Source organism: Etheostoma spectabile, chromosome 15 (assembly GCF_008692095.1).
Source record: "Etheostoma spectabile isolate EspeVRDwgs_2016 chromosome 15, UIUC_Espe_1.0, whole genome shotgun sequence".
NCBI lineage: Eukaryota > Metazoa > Chordata > Actinopteri > Perciformes > Percidae > Etheostoma > Etheostoma spectabile.
In genome coordinates this window covers 19,761,045-19,777,858 of record NC_045747.1, presented here as the reverse complement: position 1 = coordinate 19,777,858, position 16,814 = coordinate 19,761,045, and the positions used below count along the sequence as shown (strand labels likewise).

Sequence of the window (16,814 nt, the reverse complement as noted above, 5' to 3'; positions counted from 1 at the left end):
ACAACACAAGGGTTAAACTGAGCATGCTCCGCCCACAGTGTTGCCATGTTAAAATGTTTATTGTGTAGCATTTGCTAAAGAAGTTTGCATATTAAAACAGTCCCATTGTTGTGCTTCATTACAGAATGGAGGAGTGATACAGGTGCTGTGGGATGCACACTGTCTGCAGTTTCCTGTCTACGCAGTGAGGAAGCTGATTGTTTCTTCTTAAAGTTAACTGCCAGGGATTGTTTTCCTTCAGCAAGACAAGTGAGTGCTGCTAATAGGACGGGGCAGTATATTGATATTGTATTGATATCGCGATATGAGACTAGATATCGTCTTAGATTTTGGATATGTCATAATATCGTAATATGGTAAGTGTTGTCTTTACCTGGTTTTACAGGCTGCGTCACAGTAAAGTGATGTCATTTTCTGAACTTACCAGTTTGTGCTGTTTTATTTACCTTTACCCACTAAGTCATTTAATCATTTCTGGAGAATATTTATCAAAAATCTCATTATGTAATTAACCTTTTTGTTAAAGCACCAATAGTCAACCATACAATATCGTTGCAATATCAACATCGAGCTATTTGTTCAAGAATATCGTGATATTTGATTTTCTCTATATCGCCCAGCCCTAGCTGCTAACCGTCATATTGTGAGTTTATGCTTCTGCTGGCTGTTAATATTTGCTCCAATGCTGATGTTTTTAGATCTAGGTGCAGCATTTGTACGGGTATGTATTGTGGTTGCACGACTTGTTGAGGCTGAGCTTAATTGAGCAAATCTTTGGGGTTGTTTTAAGGCATGTGCATTATAATGCTTTCATGCTGTTAATATGTGCAGTGATTAAAAAATAAACTGATTAAATTACAAGTGACTGATTGGTTTGGCATTGCACTCCAGGTGCTTTTTGATTGGTTTCATCTTAGCTTACAATGTAAAAACAGCCAGTTGAGTTCAGATAATTACTTACTATAATATTGGGTTACTATTTATATTATTTCCTGTCCATGCAGCTGGGAGCCAAAGTCGTGCTTTCCGGAATTAACTCTCAGCTGATACCCTGACGATCGCTGATTCCCGTCACCAAGGTAAGGATCTACTGTATATACGTTTAGTATGTAGCATGGAATTAGGAGACAATCTCAGCCAATGTCGACGTGCTTGGAAATGTGGCTGCTGACGCTGCTGGCTGTTTCTGCTGCTCTTGTGTGGCTGCTGCTTTGAACGGACAGGTTTGCCATGGGATCAATTTTGTATTTGTTGTTGTGAGTGAGCTAATTTTCCTTTGGCTGTGGGTTGTGTTAAGTGCATTACGATGCTTTCAAGCTGTTGATCTTTGCTGGGATCAGTCCTAATTTAGGATGTTGTTTCTGTTTTGTTACCAGCCCTAAGGCTAAGGGCGGTACTCTATGTTGGCTCTGAAGATGTAAACGCTGTAAAGTATGTTTGTTGCCACATGTTTTGTAATATTTGGACAATACTTCCAGTTCTTCATAATAATGCCCTTGTCATGTCTGAAGTTGGAACGATGAGGTTATTCCAAAAGTTGATTCTCGGCGGACGCTTGTCAATCACTGATTCACTTCAACAATGTGTTATTTCTTGTGTTAACATGCAAATTGGGAGTTTATGTGTTTGCTCTGTTGAGTCACTGTTGATATGCTCTGAAATAGGGCTGGGCGATTTATCGATTATACGTCAATATCGTGGTACAAGGTTAGATATTGTCTAAGACAACATATATCATTATGGAATACGCAAGTGTTGCCTGTTTATAAAGGCTGCAGTACAGTAAAGTGATGTCATTTTTTAAATTTTATTTCCCAGACTGTTCTAGCTGTTTTATTATTTACCTTTGCCCACTTAGTCATCATATCCACATTACTGATGAGTATTTGTCAAAAATCTAATTTCGTAAATATTTTGTGAAAGCACCAATAGTCAACACTACAGTATCGATACCGAGGTGTTGGGTCCAAAATATTGTGATATTTGGTTTTCTCCATATCGCCCAGCTCTACTGTTTTTTTGTTGTTCTCGACAGATCTGCTTCTAGTTGATTTGGTGTCTTGTGGCTGTCAGAGCTCTTATGCTGCTGTTATGTATGTGCAATATTTGGTATTAATTGAATTCATTTCCTAGTGGTGACAGACCTACATTAAGCCTCTTGGTTTTTGATACTGATGTTGAGGGTTATGTGCTGAATTCATTTTTTATTTTTCCTGTTTCTTCTCACTGCTCATGCATGCTAACTGCAACCAGTCTTTTCGTTGAGATTATTTTGTACACTTGGTTTTGACTATTTCCTTGGACAAAGACTAATGTACAGAATATTTTTCTGTAATATTGGCTTCACAGGAAACTCCTACAGATTAGGTAGTCCCTTTCACATCTACTCGCCTTAACCGGAAGCATTAGAGAAATGTTGGAACTCCAATCAGTGTGTGAATGTGACAGCTTAATTTACTGTTGTATCATAATTGCAACTCAACTGCTGAGCTTGCGCTTTATGCTTTACACTGCTGCTCCACTGCCAATCTGAAGATCATAGCTTTGTACTGATGATTATCATCTGCTTTTTATCAACACCAAAAATATTCATAAGAACCGCTTGTCTGCTTCCAATGTGTTTTTGTGATTTTAATATGCATAACTTATCTGTTCAAGCTTTCTGCTGCATGTCAAGTGGATTGGTGGGTTCAGTTTAATTCATCTAAGTTCACTGTAGGCTGTTCCTTTTAATGATTAGAGGTACTTTGTTGGAGGACATAGTGCCCAAGGTCTCAAGATCAACGTTGAACAAATAACATATTCACATAATCATCTGGGGTCTCATTTATAAAACAGTGCGTGGGATCCTTACTAAAACTGTATGAATGCCCAAAAGCCCAAAATGGCAGTATGAGTGCCGCTGTGAGGAATAGAGAGGAAAAAGAAATTGGCAAAGTTGGTGTTAAGTGAGTTAACAGTGAAAAATAAAAACGAGCTAGAGCTTCTCGAGAAACTGTGGTTTTATCTATTGTCAATACTGCCGGTGAAGTGAAAGGCGTTACCCCTGAAAAAACCTGGGTTTAAACCTTACAGCATATGTTGCAGCCAGAGTGCAGCCCGTCTAGCAGCTGAGGAGGCAGAGAGGGCGACTCTGCAGTTTGTTAATTTGTTCTTCTCTCTACCAATATAAGCCGCTTTGTTTTAGGCTACGAAACCTGCATACATGCTGAAATTCAACTGTTCCATATAATCGGGATAAAGCCATAAACAGGACACTCCGCTAGCTGCTAGGCTAATGTGCAATTGAAAACCTTGCAGCGGTAACGTTAATGTTTCCATCTCAGCTGAGATACAAGACATTATACAGGTACTCTCGCATACAGGCCTTATAGTCAACACGGATGGAATGTTATGTGTCAAGGAACCCAGCCCTAGTGCGTACCTACATCTGTAAGCAATGTTCCCTTCTTAAATCACAGATTACCCACAAGTGTTTGATGTGAATCAGCCTCTTATCCCGCCCTGTACACACCCATTTTTAACCATAAATATTCAGTGCAAAGCAGCTCATGAATGCTGATCAGTATGTTAATGGCCTGGCAGTTGTTCTTTACGCCGGGTCACCGCACTATTTATATGTTTACAACAATTTGTGAATGTAGACACCTTGCCAAAATCCCAGCATCAACTGGTGGTGTCCCCCATCCCGAGATACAATTTGGGGACGAAAGTCTAAAAGGCAAACACATTTTAGCGCGAGAGCTTTACATCTTCCAGACTTTGACATTTGATGATATATGGACTGTATAAAAGGCAGATATTTAGTTATTTATACTGTGTTCTGCAGTTATTCATGCTATCCTGTATTCCAGTCTCCTACACCTGCGCTTTGTTGCGGACAATATGACGGTGAGACAGCGCCGATCAAATATTAAGAAAGAATTTTGATTTGAGTTGAATTTTACAAGGTGTTTTATGGAACAAGTATCACTCAGTACAAGCGCAAATAACACTGCTATATTTAATCTTCATGATACAGTGGATGATATGCAGTGAAGAAATGTGCGTGAGACATCAATACTTATAAATATTACGAGTAATTGTTATTCCCACATTTATTTTCTGCAGACTGACTTCAGTTCACCACCTTTCCATCTGCGTTGAGTTAAAAAAAATGTTTTTATATATATAAATCACAAACTTTGCGTGGGAAAGGGCGTATGCACATTTTCAGCCCCGTTTTTTTTTTTTATTTGGGGTATGCCACGTTTATAAAGGAGACTACAGTTCTGTGAGAGCTGGCAGATTAAAAGAATAGATTGTGTGAACAATAGTCAGAATCATTATGTCGCTGTATGATGTGAGAGCATGTTTAACATAGAGATTGAAATGACAGATGATTCTAAAAGGCCCTTGAGATGACCTGGTTCTTTATTGAAGAGAAGTGTAACAATGGAGATACATGTGATACTTTGTATGAGTTTCCCTTATTAAAATCCCAGTCAAATCACATCAACGACCAATGGAGCAGAAAGCCTTAGAGCAACTGCGCAACCAAGGTTGTGGACTTAGAAAATTCACACACAACATGTCGGTGGTTTTGATCACAAAATGATCCTAATAATTTATCTCTCTGTTGAAATGGTGCGTATTTGAATGATTTTGAAAAAAATGAGAAATGATATGTCTCAAGTCATAATCAGATTGAGAGGCTACAGTATATTGTCTCCCAGAAGTCTTTCACATACCAACACAGCATTTAAAAATCCTTTAAATAACAATCAACAGGTTAAATTATTATGTAATAAATACTTTTTCAACATTGCCTTTTCTTTTATTACGTTTTAATTTTGGCTTACAAAGTCCCAGCAGTAATTTGCTTGTCAGTGTCTTCTCCTTTACACGTCGCTGCCCAATATATTATTGCACTGATAATTGAGAGTCAACACTCTCAAATACACTATTGGTGTAGAGTTTAATTTTTGCTTAACCAGAGGCTGAGGGTATTAACCCCAGGCATGTCCCTCATTACAGGGGCTCAGTTGGAGAGCCTAGTGGAGGTCCAGTAAGGATGGGGGGCTCAGACCTCAGACTCCAGGCTGGATACCCTCCCCCAGGGCTTTGGCACATAGGGACTGTTGACTCTGCGCGCCACCAACACCTGCCTACGCTCTCTGCTCCCAGAGCCTGGGTCTTCCCTGTTTCCTGTCCCATCGTAGGACCCAAACGTATTGTTGTGGTAAACCACCTGCCTGTCACTCATACGAGGCAGCATTGCTGCGTTATCTGGGCAGTGGCTTGTACAGGGAAACAAGTGGCACATGTCCTTAGAACTGTCATAGAACTGGGACGGTCTGTGGGCCATTGGCCCAACATACACTGGTAAGTCCGTGTACGAGTTCAAATAAGTGGAGTAGTGTCTGTGCACCACTGTTGAGGAGGAGCGACGCAGGGCTGCGGCATTCTGCAGGATGGCTTCCCTGTAAGAGGGCAGCCGGGTGGACTCTGTGTACTTGAGCTTTTGCTTGTAGGGGTAGGAGCCCATGTGGGCTGGGTCCAAGTAGGCAGGCTCAGCAGCCAAGGGGTAGCAGGACAGGTTGTGCCCAAGACTGCCATATAGCTTGTGGGGCCTTGGGTTGGCCACTACCACCCGAGGGAACAGGTCAGGCATGTCTACGCGGGTGGAGGATGTGGAGGGCTTTGTTTCATCTACCTGATGGATCCTGTCGTTGCCCCACGTGGCTTTGAGGAATGAGGCGCGACGGTTGAGTTTATCCTTCCCCAAGAGTGGTACGTCTTCCATTTCAGGCTCCAGATAGGACTTCATACAGGAGTTGCAACTTGCACTTCCCCCTGGATAGTGTCTTGCATTGCAGGCCATGGCAGCAGCAACAGGGGCGTGGTTGTTCAGAAGGTGATTGGCCCTCAACTCAGCAAGGCAGGATTGAGGTTCATCATAGTCATTTCTCATTCTAGGGTTTGCAGCATCAAACACATAGCTATGGGAGCGCCTTCTCCGGGTCACACAGTCAGGGGGGTAGCTAAACTTCCTCCTCAGCGGCCCTTTGTGTTCCACGTAGATATCGGGCACTTGTAACTCCCTGTAAGGAACAAAAGGGGACGTGGGGTGCCGGGCCTGGTTTTCCACATACAGCCTGCTGCTGTGGTGGGGGTTAGAACTGGTGGGAACAGGGTCCCGAATAGCGATGTGAGGACTGCTGAGGCTGGAGATGGGCAGAGTCCTCTCTAAGACATGTTGACTGTTGCGGGCGGGCAGCGTGTAGCGGAGCGGGTTGGGTCGGGTCACCACTTGAGGCTTATCCAGGAGTGGCTGGGTAGAGCTGTCCCCATAAGGAATTGGAAAGGTGGGTGTGAGTGCTCTCTGAGGGTACGGTGAGTGGTTGTCTGTGATGCTGGAGATATAGGGCAGACGGCCGTGAGTGATTTCTGTGGTCGTCACTCTGGGTGGCAGGCCAAGCCGCACATTGTCGCCCCCTCGCCTGCTCCAGCTCTCTATTGTTTTGGTGGCGTTGTCTAGGGAGTTCTCCACTCTGGCAGAGGACACCATGTCCTTGGCTGTCTGCAGCATCTTTAGCATATTGGCTTGTGTATAGTTGGTAGTGACGTCCGAAGTCTGCATACTGCCATTGTGGTCTGTTTGCTCTACTCCATTGAAGCAGCTGTAGATGCCCTGTAGAAAGACAGAAGGGTGAAATCATGATGTTAAATCTTAATCAGATACCAGAATGAACCAGCAATCTATTGAACTCCTGTTTTCAATTATCTTCCGCTACAGTCACAGTGATTACGTTTGGTAAATTCATATGAAATTGCAAAACTAATGTATGTATTTGTTTGTGGTAGTTGTATGTTCTTGTTGTGTTTGAAACGTTGCACACAGCCTGATCTTTAAAAACAGCGCAGACCTATACATGAGTTGCAGGTCATACACTCACCACGTTAGTTTCTTAGTTTTTATCTCACCAGCATTATTTTAAATCTGTCTGGAATATCTATTCTTACGTCTGACTACTGTCAGATGAAGGTTTTTTAATGGAACAATTTAAATTCAATTACTCAGGAATCACTGCCATCACAACATCCATGAAATCCTTTTATTGCTTTAAACTTATTTGATTTTAGGTTCTGTTTTTATTGTTGCTGGCCTTGACCTATTATAGTTGTGTGCTGATTTGTCATGTCTGATAGTCTTGAAGGTTACCTCAGACGGAGATAGCAGACTTTACAACTGCATTTTTTATTTATGTAGCAAGGCCGTGACTGTACGTAACTGTAACATCCTCTGCAACTTCTGTCTGCAACACAACTGAGTGGAGACTATAATATGAGACCTAATCCTTTCACTGTACTGATAATTGCAAATCTTTAACAGCTGGAAAATACGTCAAGCGTTAATGGCATGACACAAGATGTACCTCCCATGTTGTTGCAGTTACCTTTTAAATGTCATAGACCACATATTTAAATATTGTATGACGTAAATAAAATAGGGCTGTAATGTAGCAACATGTCTGCAGTATTTCAAATAGGAATTACTTACTCTACTGATGGCTAGGAGAAAGTCCAGATGCTCTGATTTGCGGACTGAATGTCGTAATTTCCAGTAGAGCAGATGTTCCCAAGCGAAAACCAGCAGGCTCAGGCCCATGGCCACAAGCAACATGTAGAAGACCCCAGCCATGTTGTCAATGTCCAGCTTACTGCTCATCACCTCTTTCTTCTCATTACGGCAGATGCCTGTGAGCCAGACGGTTTGCAGTTTTTGTGTGTCACCTGTAAGTGAGTAGCAAAGAATACAGTCTTGATCCTTCTTTGCATCACACTAGGATTATTTGGGGACTTTGAGTAACGAAACACCCTCCAGCCTAACATGAAACGCATTTGATTGGCATAATGAAATCCGCTAAAATAACAAGCACCCCAGGTACAACTGAATATGGTTAAGCAGATCTTCAGTTTATGATTTAGGGAATCCAAAATCAATCCTGACTTATTAAAGTTGACAGCAGTTTTTTAAGAGAGAGGCAAATAATTGCTGCTTCAAATTTGCACATAAAAACTAGTATAAGGCAATGAATCCCATCTTATAAAACAACCCCTGAAACAAAACTTCTGTATTATTTGTATTATACATGTTTGTGTTTACATTTCTACTTTTATGTATACTTCTATCTTTAATCTAATTATAGTAAGTTATATCCATAACTCTAATGTTACATATAATGAGGCTATACAAACTCGTATTCAAATCGCCTGTGTTCGGCTGTGGATGTTTAAGTTTGATCTTTGTGATGTTCTTCCTTTCCTTTATTGCACTGTTCAGCAGTAAGAGTCCTAATTTCATTGACAGTAAAGGTTTTCTATTCCTTTCTGGTATGTCTACTTTTGAATCCTTTGCACTAGTTATATGCATACTGGTTTGAAGAATGAAACACTAAATAAGTAAAGGATTTAGTAGTTTACAAGCAAATAAATTAAGATTAGAGGCAAGTCTACTGGGTGGAAATACTGCTGCATTGCCGCAGAGAGTTCTGTTGCCAAAGTAATCCTCTAGTGAATTGAGGGGGTCCTGTTAACTGCGTACCCTTCTCACTCATGGTGGTAACTTTATAACACAACAATTAATAACCCGCAACTGACTCTCTTAAACAGGATCAAACTGTGAAATACAATTGTGAAATACAATTTCTAACATTATTAACTTAACATTTACACCGCCGAACGACATGCTGGGTAACAATATAGCTGCTAGCTAGCTGAAAACAGTCTGTTAAGCTGGGAGAGGCTCCGGTCGCTACTGCACATTCAAGAACAGAGAAGAACTCCAAGCATGCAGCGGAGCAACATTATGAACGCAATAACAGTCCACCTACGGCCCCGCTACAGACGATTGAGAAAAACGGGTAAAAGCAATGATTAAAACGCTGGATTTAAGATGTCTTGCCTCTCTGAAATACGTCCGCCGACCTACTAGCTGACATCCAAACACCGAAGGAGGCTGACAGCGGAGCTACTTTCAGTCGTCCACTTTTCTACAACATCCTAACTTACCTGTGGCAAAGGTAGTTTCTAAAACTATCTTACAACTATGATGTTTTGAGAGGGAAACAATGTTAAAGTTGTTTGTAGCTGTAGTCATTCAATTTAAGTTTATTTTACTACTTTGAAGTTTGCACAATAAAAATAGTTCAGATTCTCAGTTTCATGCATTCTCCTTCGTCTAACATTGTGTAATGTTGTGGAACCAGGCAAACCCTTTAGTCATCAATTTTAGTAAACATGATATTGAAAAAAAGCGGTATGTTCTATGTACTCCTGACAGTAGAATACACCATTAACCTATTTACTGACCCATTCAAGCAAAACAAAAACACCGTAATATACCATGAAACCACCAGAATTGTTAAAAATACCGTGATACAATTTTTTGGTCATACCGCCCAGCACTACAAGTCGGAAACAAAAACAACTTTAGGAGCCAGCAATTTTGGAGGAAACTTAATGCCAGCCGGAATATGTTTACTAAGATGATGAGGAAATGTTGTATCTGGAAACTAGGCCTGCACAATATTGGGGAAAAACTGACATTGCAATATTTTTCCCTCTGCAATATATATTGCGACATGAAAAAAGAAAATAATTTTTAAAAGATGACATAAATGGCTCAATTTGTAAATAATAAATCAATCTTGACAACTGCGGTGATTTTGTAGGGGAGTGCATCTACATAGAAGATAAAAATGAATAATACACACGTTGCCCACATGGCTACCTGTCTTAGAGGGGAAGGGTCGGCAGATAATAATCATGCAAAAGGAAAACGGTGAAAGTTTACTTTTCTATCAAGTAGCAAAAAGGATTAGCGTCAACATCGCAACGTCCAGCGCAACGTCGATGCTAAAACACAATATCGTTCAGCCCTACTGGCAACAACTATAATGTGCAGTCATGCTCATTGTAAAGCCACTGATGATCTGTTCACTTGATGTCCCAGGTAGCTCCATGTAAATAGTTACTATTTTACCTATTTTAGTTTGAGTATTTTGTGTGTGTATTCCAGCTCTCGTCTCACTCTGTCCCCAAAAGTAAAATGGTGGTTCTGTGTAAATCACACACTTTTGCTGCTGACAATCTCAGTGAGAAGTAATAATATCACAGTATTTTGTCTGGCTCAGTGTGACATATTATGCAATGTGCTGTATTTTTCCTCTTACTATCTATTGCAAATTTCTGCCAAAGTTGACCAGACTTTGGCCTGAGGCTTCAAAACAACTCAACAGAGGAGCTTAGGTTAGCAAAATAAGTGACACATTTCAAATCCCCTCTTGAAACTTGTTTTATTGACATGCATTTCCTATAATAATATTCTATATCCTACATTTATACCCATTTCCCCCTTGGTGCATTCTTGTTTCTTTATATATGGAAGCTGTATTGTATCATTACAACACATTATACTATCGTTTTTCATTAGACTTTTTGTTATTCTTTTTATCCATTTATTCAAGGTTATGGAGAGTATGCAATTCCAGTTATTATAGCATTACTGGCAATATCCAGTGATATTCGCATCTCTTAAATATACAGTATATGTGAAGAATTTACCGTCAGCCAGGAACTGGAGCAGTGCCAGGTCGATGGGTCGTTTCCATCGTGAATCCTTTTGCAGGGCAATGCCATAACCAGTGGTGGCAAACACCTTCCCACTGCCAATGGTCACCAGCTTGCAGCCCTCGTCTTTGCCAGCCATGTAATTCAGCACAGCAGCATCATAGATAAAGGCATCCAGTTTCCTAGCACGGTAGAGAAAATTAGTTTTACTAAAATGGACATTATGCAACGGTTTGGCTCTGCTTTAGCTCGCAGTTCCTCTGTACATTTTTTTTTACGAGCCTTGGCTGACACTTACGCTGTTTTGAGGCTGTTAAGGGCATCCTCTACTCCCTTCTGGTTGTATTTGACCATGTGGGAGTGCATCTCAGGGTAGTTACTCCTTATGTTGCGCTCTGTGCTGCCATTTGGGACTGTACCAAAGCGGAATGGTGGGTACTGTTCCTGTGGCTTCTGAAACTGTCGACAGAGGTAGGATGGATAATGACAAAAATGTTCTGTGATATGCCCATGCAATTGAATATATCATATATTATATATTCAGTTTGTCCCATCACCCATATAGTCGTTTTGTGATTTCATCACAGCGCACTTTTATGTCATTGAGAAGCACCATACAAGTTGGAAGGCCCCGATAAAAAAGCTCTGAGAGAAGATATTTATACAATGACGTTCACAACCTTGTGACTCCTGCCTCACCTCCCAAGTGCCTTTGTGCTAGTTATCCTGATTACCTCTTGCTCTATTCATTTACACATATGACTCTACAACTCAAAGACCAAACAGTCACTGTGTCCAAAGAAATCCAAATGTCCTTGTCTTCAGCAGGAAATGAACACTTTATCCTTTTGCTTCTGGCAGTTCTATATGCATTTAATTAGCTGCGAGGACAGGAAGTGAGACGGGGTGGAAATGCAATCGACAAAACTGGACTTTTTCATTAACCTTATGCAAATATGTTCTCAGCACCTTAGCAGAGAGACACTTTGAGCTCAGGTTTGTGTATAAGAAAAGAGGCAATATCATCTGGACATCTTGAAAATGAACCATACCTAATCTGAATTTTGATATCACGCCTTGTGCAATCTCTTGAGGTCAAGTTTGTATAAATTTACAGTATTTGAGTGTTTCCTGATCTGCTATCTTTTGTTTTTCTTTATTTCGACATTTCACCTTTTATATACAATGCAAAAAAATACAACGTATTATTTGCAAGGGAATGTGAAGGAGAAACCCTCCAGAGACTTCAAAAATACCGCTCTCCAGGCAGCCGTTATTCACATCAATGTAATATACACAATTTGTATGTGTGTATCAATAATTACACACAAATCAAGAATACTGATTCATAATACATGCAAATATAAACAAACACCATCATTAACAGACTAAGTGTATACATTCATGTGACATGGCCTAGAGTCTTCACGAGACAACATGACAAAAGAGAAAAGGAAAGACAAGCATTAATCATAATAGGCCTTTAGACCTGTATAACAAAGGAAATAGTTAGTCAGTAGCTTGTTAGTTACTTAGGCAGTTTGTACAGAAACTATTGGTTGGGAAGAAGTTATTTTAAGGCTCTTGTAAACTGCTGTGAAGACAAATATTTAGCAATCTGCATCAGATCGGTCTCTTACCTCCTCAGAATTTCAGAGAAGTTCTCCTTTACATACATTGTCATATTCTTGAGATGAGCTCTTGCCTTTGTCTTTGGGACTTAAGAATTTCATCACAAATGGTCTTGCTTTTCCTGAGTTCTGTTTCACATTTCCAGTGCCGCAAGCTTTTTCAATTTTAATGGATCACATTTCAGTTGGCTTTTCAAAAACTCTCTGACCTTCTGTTCAGCATCTGATCATTTTCTTGAATCAGACTTTGATTCTGATATTCTACTAATGCACTTTGGATATGATGTCTTTGCTTTCAGAGTTGATAATCTGAGCCTGCATTTGTGATTCAAATGAATCAACTCCATCCCTCTAAAGTCATCAATTTGGGCTTGAGAGAATTTAAAGCTGGATTTGACCTCCTGAACAAGAGAGTCGTCATCGTTAGAGATGTTTTTCTGTTTAGTGCTACGCGACATGTTTACCTGCTGTTGAAATTGCGATGAAGGGATTTTCAACATGAAGAGATCCCCATGGGACCTTGTTGATCCAAAGTGTTGTTAACCACCTCTGTGGTTAAGGTTGGATTTATCCAACTAAACCTACTCGTTAAGTGTTGGGGAGGGATTGTGTTCATACTTTAAAGAAACTAATGTGGATTGTTGAAAGGAAACTGGGTGTAACTAATTGTCTGTGGTGTCAAAGTCTCTTTATAAAACCAAACATGCTACAACTTCCCTTCTTAAAAATGTTGCAGTGCTACAACAACAGTGTGGTACTGAGAGGAAACTGATGATTTGCAAGATGTCTTTAAAACAACGTAAACATCGGCGGTTATCCCTCCATGTAGCCTACTTAGATGAAGCTACTTTAATATATCTTGACAGCATGTTGCTGAAACATTTTCTGCATACACCTTAGTGTAATACATGCATGTAGTAGTCGATTTAAGAAAGGTTGGGCAATGTCAGAGTTCACATGATGGGTTACCCCATCACAAGGACTTATAAGTGAAGTGTCTTTTCTGTGGGGATGAGGTAATCATCTCCCTTTACACAACGCAGTGGCCTTCTTCTTCTCTCCCTCCTCTGATACAAGGTCACTCTCTGTGGCTTCGTCTTGTACCTCATTTACATTTACTTCACCTGAAGGGTTCTGCACAGCGGGACAAAAAGCACTTCCACCCTGCATTCTCTCCATGCTGCCATGCCGAATGCTGTTCAATAATCTATGGACTCACTGTCAAAATGGTTCTGTTTCTTTCTCTGCGTGGCAAAGTTAATGTATAATGCGAAGAGAGTTGTAAGTGACTTTGCCAGAATTGTAATGAGCATGGACAGCTTGTGCTTTTCCTCAAATGCCTTTTTAATCCTTTAAATTGCCTGCGAGCAAAGATTCTAGAAACCAGATCTTGTGCTGGCGGTTTAACATGGATTTTATTGTCAATACTGCAATAAAACACATCCTCAGGCGAGACAAATATGCATAAGATAATACGCAAAAACTATAATCGTCTGCCCAGAAAACCACTTGTGTATTACAAATCATGGGCTTTATACAGACATCCCCATTTAAAGAATCCAGGGATGTAATTCAATTTCACCACTTACTCTCTGAACCCCTTTTTAGTTTTTTCGGGGAAGGGGAGAAGTCACAGCCATGACATTGACACTTCTGGATATTTGCCTTTCATAGCTCTACCTCGCACTGTTTACACACCCAAAATAGACCATTGTGTTTTTCCTAAGCTGTAAAACAAACACAACCACACACACACACACACACACACACACACACACACACACACACACACACACACACACACACACAGGACGGTTACTGACAATGACAGAGTTCTGTACCTTTTTGTCACTCAGTCCAGAGACCGTGTCGATGTATTGCTCCTGGATCATGAAGGCTGCCAAATTGGCTGTGTAGGAAGCCAGGAAGATGACAGCGAAGAAAGCCCAGACCAGGACCATGATCTTACTGGTGGTGCCCTTTGGATTCTCAATGGGGACTGAGTTGTTGAAGACAATTCCCCACAGCAGCCACACAGACTTCCCAATAGTGAAGGTTGGACCTCCGGGATCTAGGGAGGACAAAGCCAAGAGGGGACAGGACTTGTATTGGTCTATACGGGGTGGACAATGTTGGAGGAAATAAACCCATCACTGTACAATGGCAATGCTACCTAAATGACAAAAGAAGTTGTTTGTGTTTTTCTTTTGATCTACTGCCTGTATGGCAAACGGACATCTTCTTGGTTAATGTTGGGGAAAAATACCCTAACCGACCCACGTGAGGTCAATGGGAAGTTAGCACTCACAAGATGTTAGCATGGACATTAATGAGCTGTTGTACGTCAAAAATGTCAGCTCATGGCAACGAAAAGGTCGATAGAGGTCAACCAAACATGGACTTCTAAGGTAGGAAGTCAAAGGTAAAGCCGTGTGCTTAGTTTGTGGAGAACAGATCGCGATGTTAAATGATTATAATTTGAATCGCCACTACTACTACTACTAAACAAGCAAAGAAATACAACAGAGGGGCCACGGACATCTGAAGCTTTGCTAGTTAAACTGCAAACGCAATAAGGCTTTTTTACCAATCATTGCACATCCAGGGATCCAAAAGTCAAGACCAGTTTTGTGATAGCCATTTTGTGAAGGGGGGATGTGTTAAAGAATGTTTAATGGACTCTGCTGTACTAATATGTCCAGAGAAAAAAATGTTTGAGGACATGGTGGGAAACCTGGAGATTCAGCTGCAAAGCAAAGCAGACAATTTCAAACTTTTTTTCTTGACTCTTTGGCAAAATGGAACTTAAAGGGAACAAACTGATGGTTGTCCAAATCTGACAGGAAAAATTGCACTTTTGAAGCAGATGCAGGATAAAGTGACTGAAGTGAACTCAGAACTGAAATTGGTACTTTTGCATTGTATTATACATCAGCAGATGTTGTGTAAGTTAGTGCTAAAATGTTCCACGTTTTAGATATTGTAACTAAAACAGTTAACTTCATCAGGGCAAGAGCCTCCAAAAATCTCCAAATGGCTGGCATTGTTCTGCTTTCGCCGCCCACCTGATCAATGGAGAAGTTAATGTCATGTTGCTATGAGACGGTATTAGGTGTGGTAGTATCAGAGTTGTTTTAAAATGACAAATACAAGTAAATGCGCACAGCATTGGACCAATACCAAATACTGGCATTGGTATCGGTTCATTCTTAAATAGGAAAACGCATCCTTTTCTATGTATGTCATGTTTTAAGTTGCACTTTTAAAACCCCAAAATAAACAACTACTGTTTATTAAGCAGCAGTATGCTCATCTTCTACCCTGTTGTGGTTGTGAAGAGAGGATCAGCAGATGAATGAGAGAGCGAGGCTACACTCACCTTTGGCACTGACCAGGCTGCGGTTGTACCCAACTGGACTGCAGTATTCAAAGACGAAGACTGTGATGGCCACGACAGTCAGACACATGACGAACATCATCACCCAAACCGCCGGACTGTATGGTTCTACGGTGAGAGGACACAGGAACACAGTCAGGCGAAAGGAAGAGCTCGCTGAGATTGGAACTTCATCTGTAGGTAGCGATGAAGAAAACTGGGACAAAGTGTTCTACTACTATACTAAGTTTATGTCATGACAGCATTATAGAATGCTTAAATCCATCCCACAAATAAAAAAGCCTATAACACGGATTTGTTATATATAATTACCAAATTATTTTTTGTCAGGGACAATTCCAAGTGGCCAATGAAACAACTGTAAAGGCCGAGAATGCTCATCTGTTGACCCTAGCTATAAATTAACATACACATTCCCCTAAACATTTAATAAAATGTAATATATATGATAATATAAAAAAGTTCAAATGAATTTCACATTTTGAAACAATTTAAAATATGATTAAAATCAAACGCTACAGGGTAAACAATCACAGTAAATATTCACAGTAAGTATTTTGTGACTTAACCACTAGGCCACCACAAAGCCCTGTTGATGGCTACATTTAGCACTTTTTTTAAGCAAAGGCAGTAACATCCACGTCCGTACCAGGGTTTGCTGCAGCACCGCCTAAGCAAGACACTCCTGCCGCCTTCACTACGTCGTAAAAAAAACAACTAAATGAAAGATGTCCGCCGTGTCACTCTGTCCTGTTTTCTCCCTTTCATTCCAAACCATGACCAAGGCAGTCTCCCTTCTCTGCAGAATGCATTCAAAATAAAAATGTGCCATGAATTGGAAAATAATCAGTTTTTACAATCTTTAAATATGCAACAGGGCTCGACTTTACGTTTTGTAGAGCCAGGGGAAGAGATATTTACTGGCTCCAATGAACAAGTTAATACTCAAACAAAATAAAATGCTGTGTTACTTCACGTTATGTGCAAGTCATGACTAGGGTTGGGTACCGAACAAATATCGTTGGTAATACCGAGAACGGTGTCAAATTTAGGTACCCGAGAGCACGTAAGTGTGAGCATATCTGACGTCTCTGCATCTTGACAGAGAGCGGAGCTCCAACTGCTGACACACACACACACACACACACACACACACACACACACACACACAC

The 16,814-nt window shown here is 40.6% G+C and overlaps 1 protein-coding gene and 1 long non-coding RNA gene across 2 annotated transcripts in view; one reads left to right on the top strand and one right to left on the bottom strand.

The window, feature by feature from the left end:
* LOC116703441 (uncharacterized) overlaps positions 1 to 14,343 on the top strand; it is a 16,792-nt gene extending 2,449 nt beyond the window's left edge. Inside the window, exons 2-4 of the long non-coding RNA XR_004335434.1 lie at positions 125 to 249; positions 1,005 to 1,079; positions 14,102 to 14,343. This is a non-coding gene — a long non-coding RNA (uncharacterized LOC116703441). The remainder of the gene's footprint in view (positions 1 to 124; positions 250 to 1,004; positions 1,080 to 14,101) is intronic.
* The window catches only part of grin2ca (glutamate receptor, ionotropic, N-methyl D-aspartate 2Ca), an 86,787-nt gene continuing 74,359 nt past the window's right edge, over positions 4,387 to 16,814 (bottom strand). Inside the window, exons 8-13 of the mRNA XM_032538175.1 lie at positions 15,625 to 15,750; positions 14,087 to 14,316; positions 10,913 to 11,073; positions 10,609 to 10,796; positions 7,544 to 7,776; positions 4,387 to 6,673 (exon numbers count right to left, since the gene is read on the bottom strand). Of these exons, the coding sequence (XP_032394066.1) occupies positions 5,063 to 6,673; positions 7,544 to 7,776; positions 10,609 to 10,796; positions 10,913 to 11,073; positions 14,087 to 14,316; positions 15,625 to 15,750 (2,549 nt within the window). The 3' untranslated portion in view covers positions 4,387 to 5,062. The remainder of the gene's footprint in view (positions 6,674 to 7,543; positions 7,777 to 10,608; positions 10,797 to 10,912; positions 11,074 to 14,086; positions 14,317 to 15,624; positions 15,751 to 16,814) is intronic.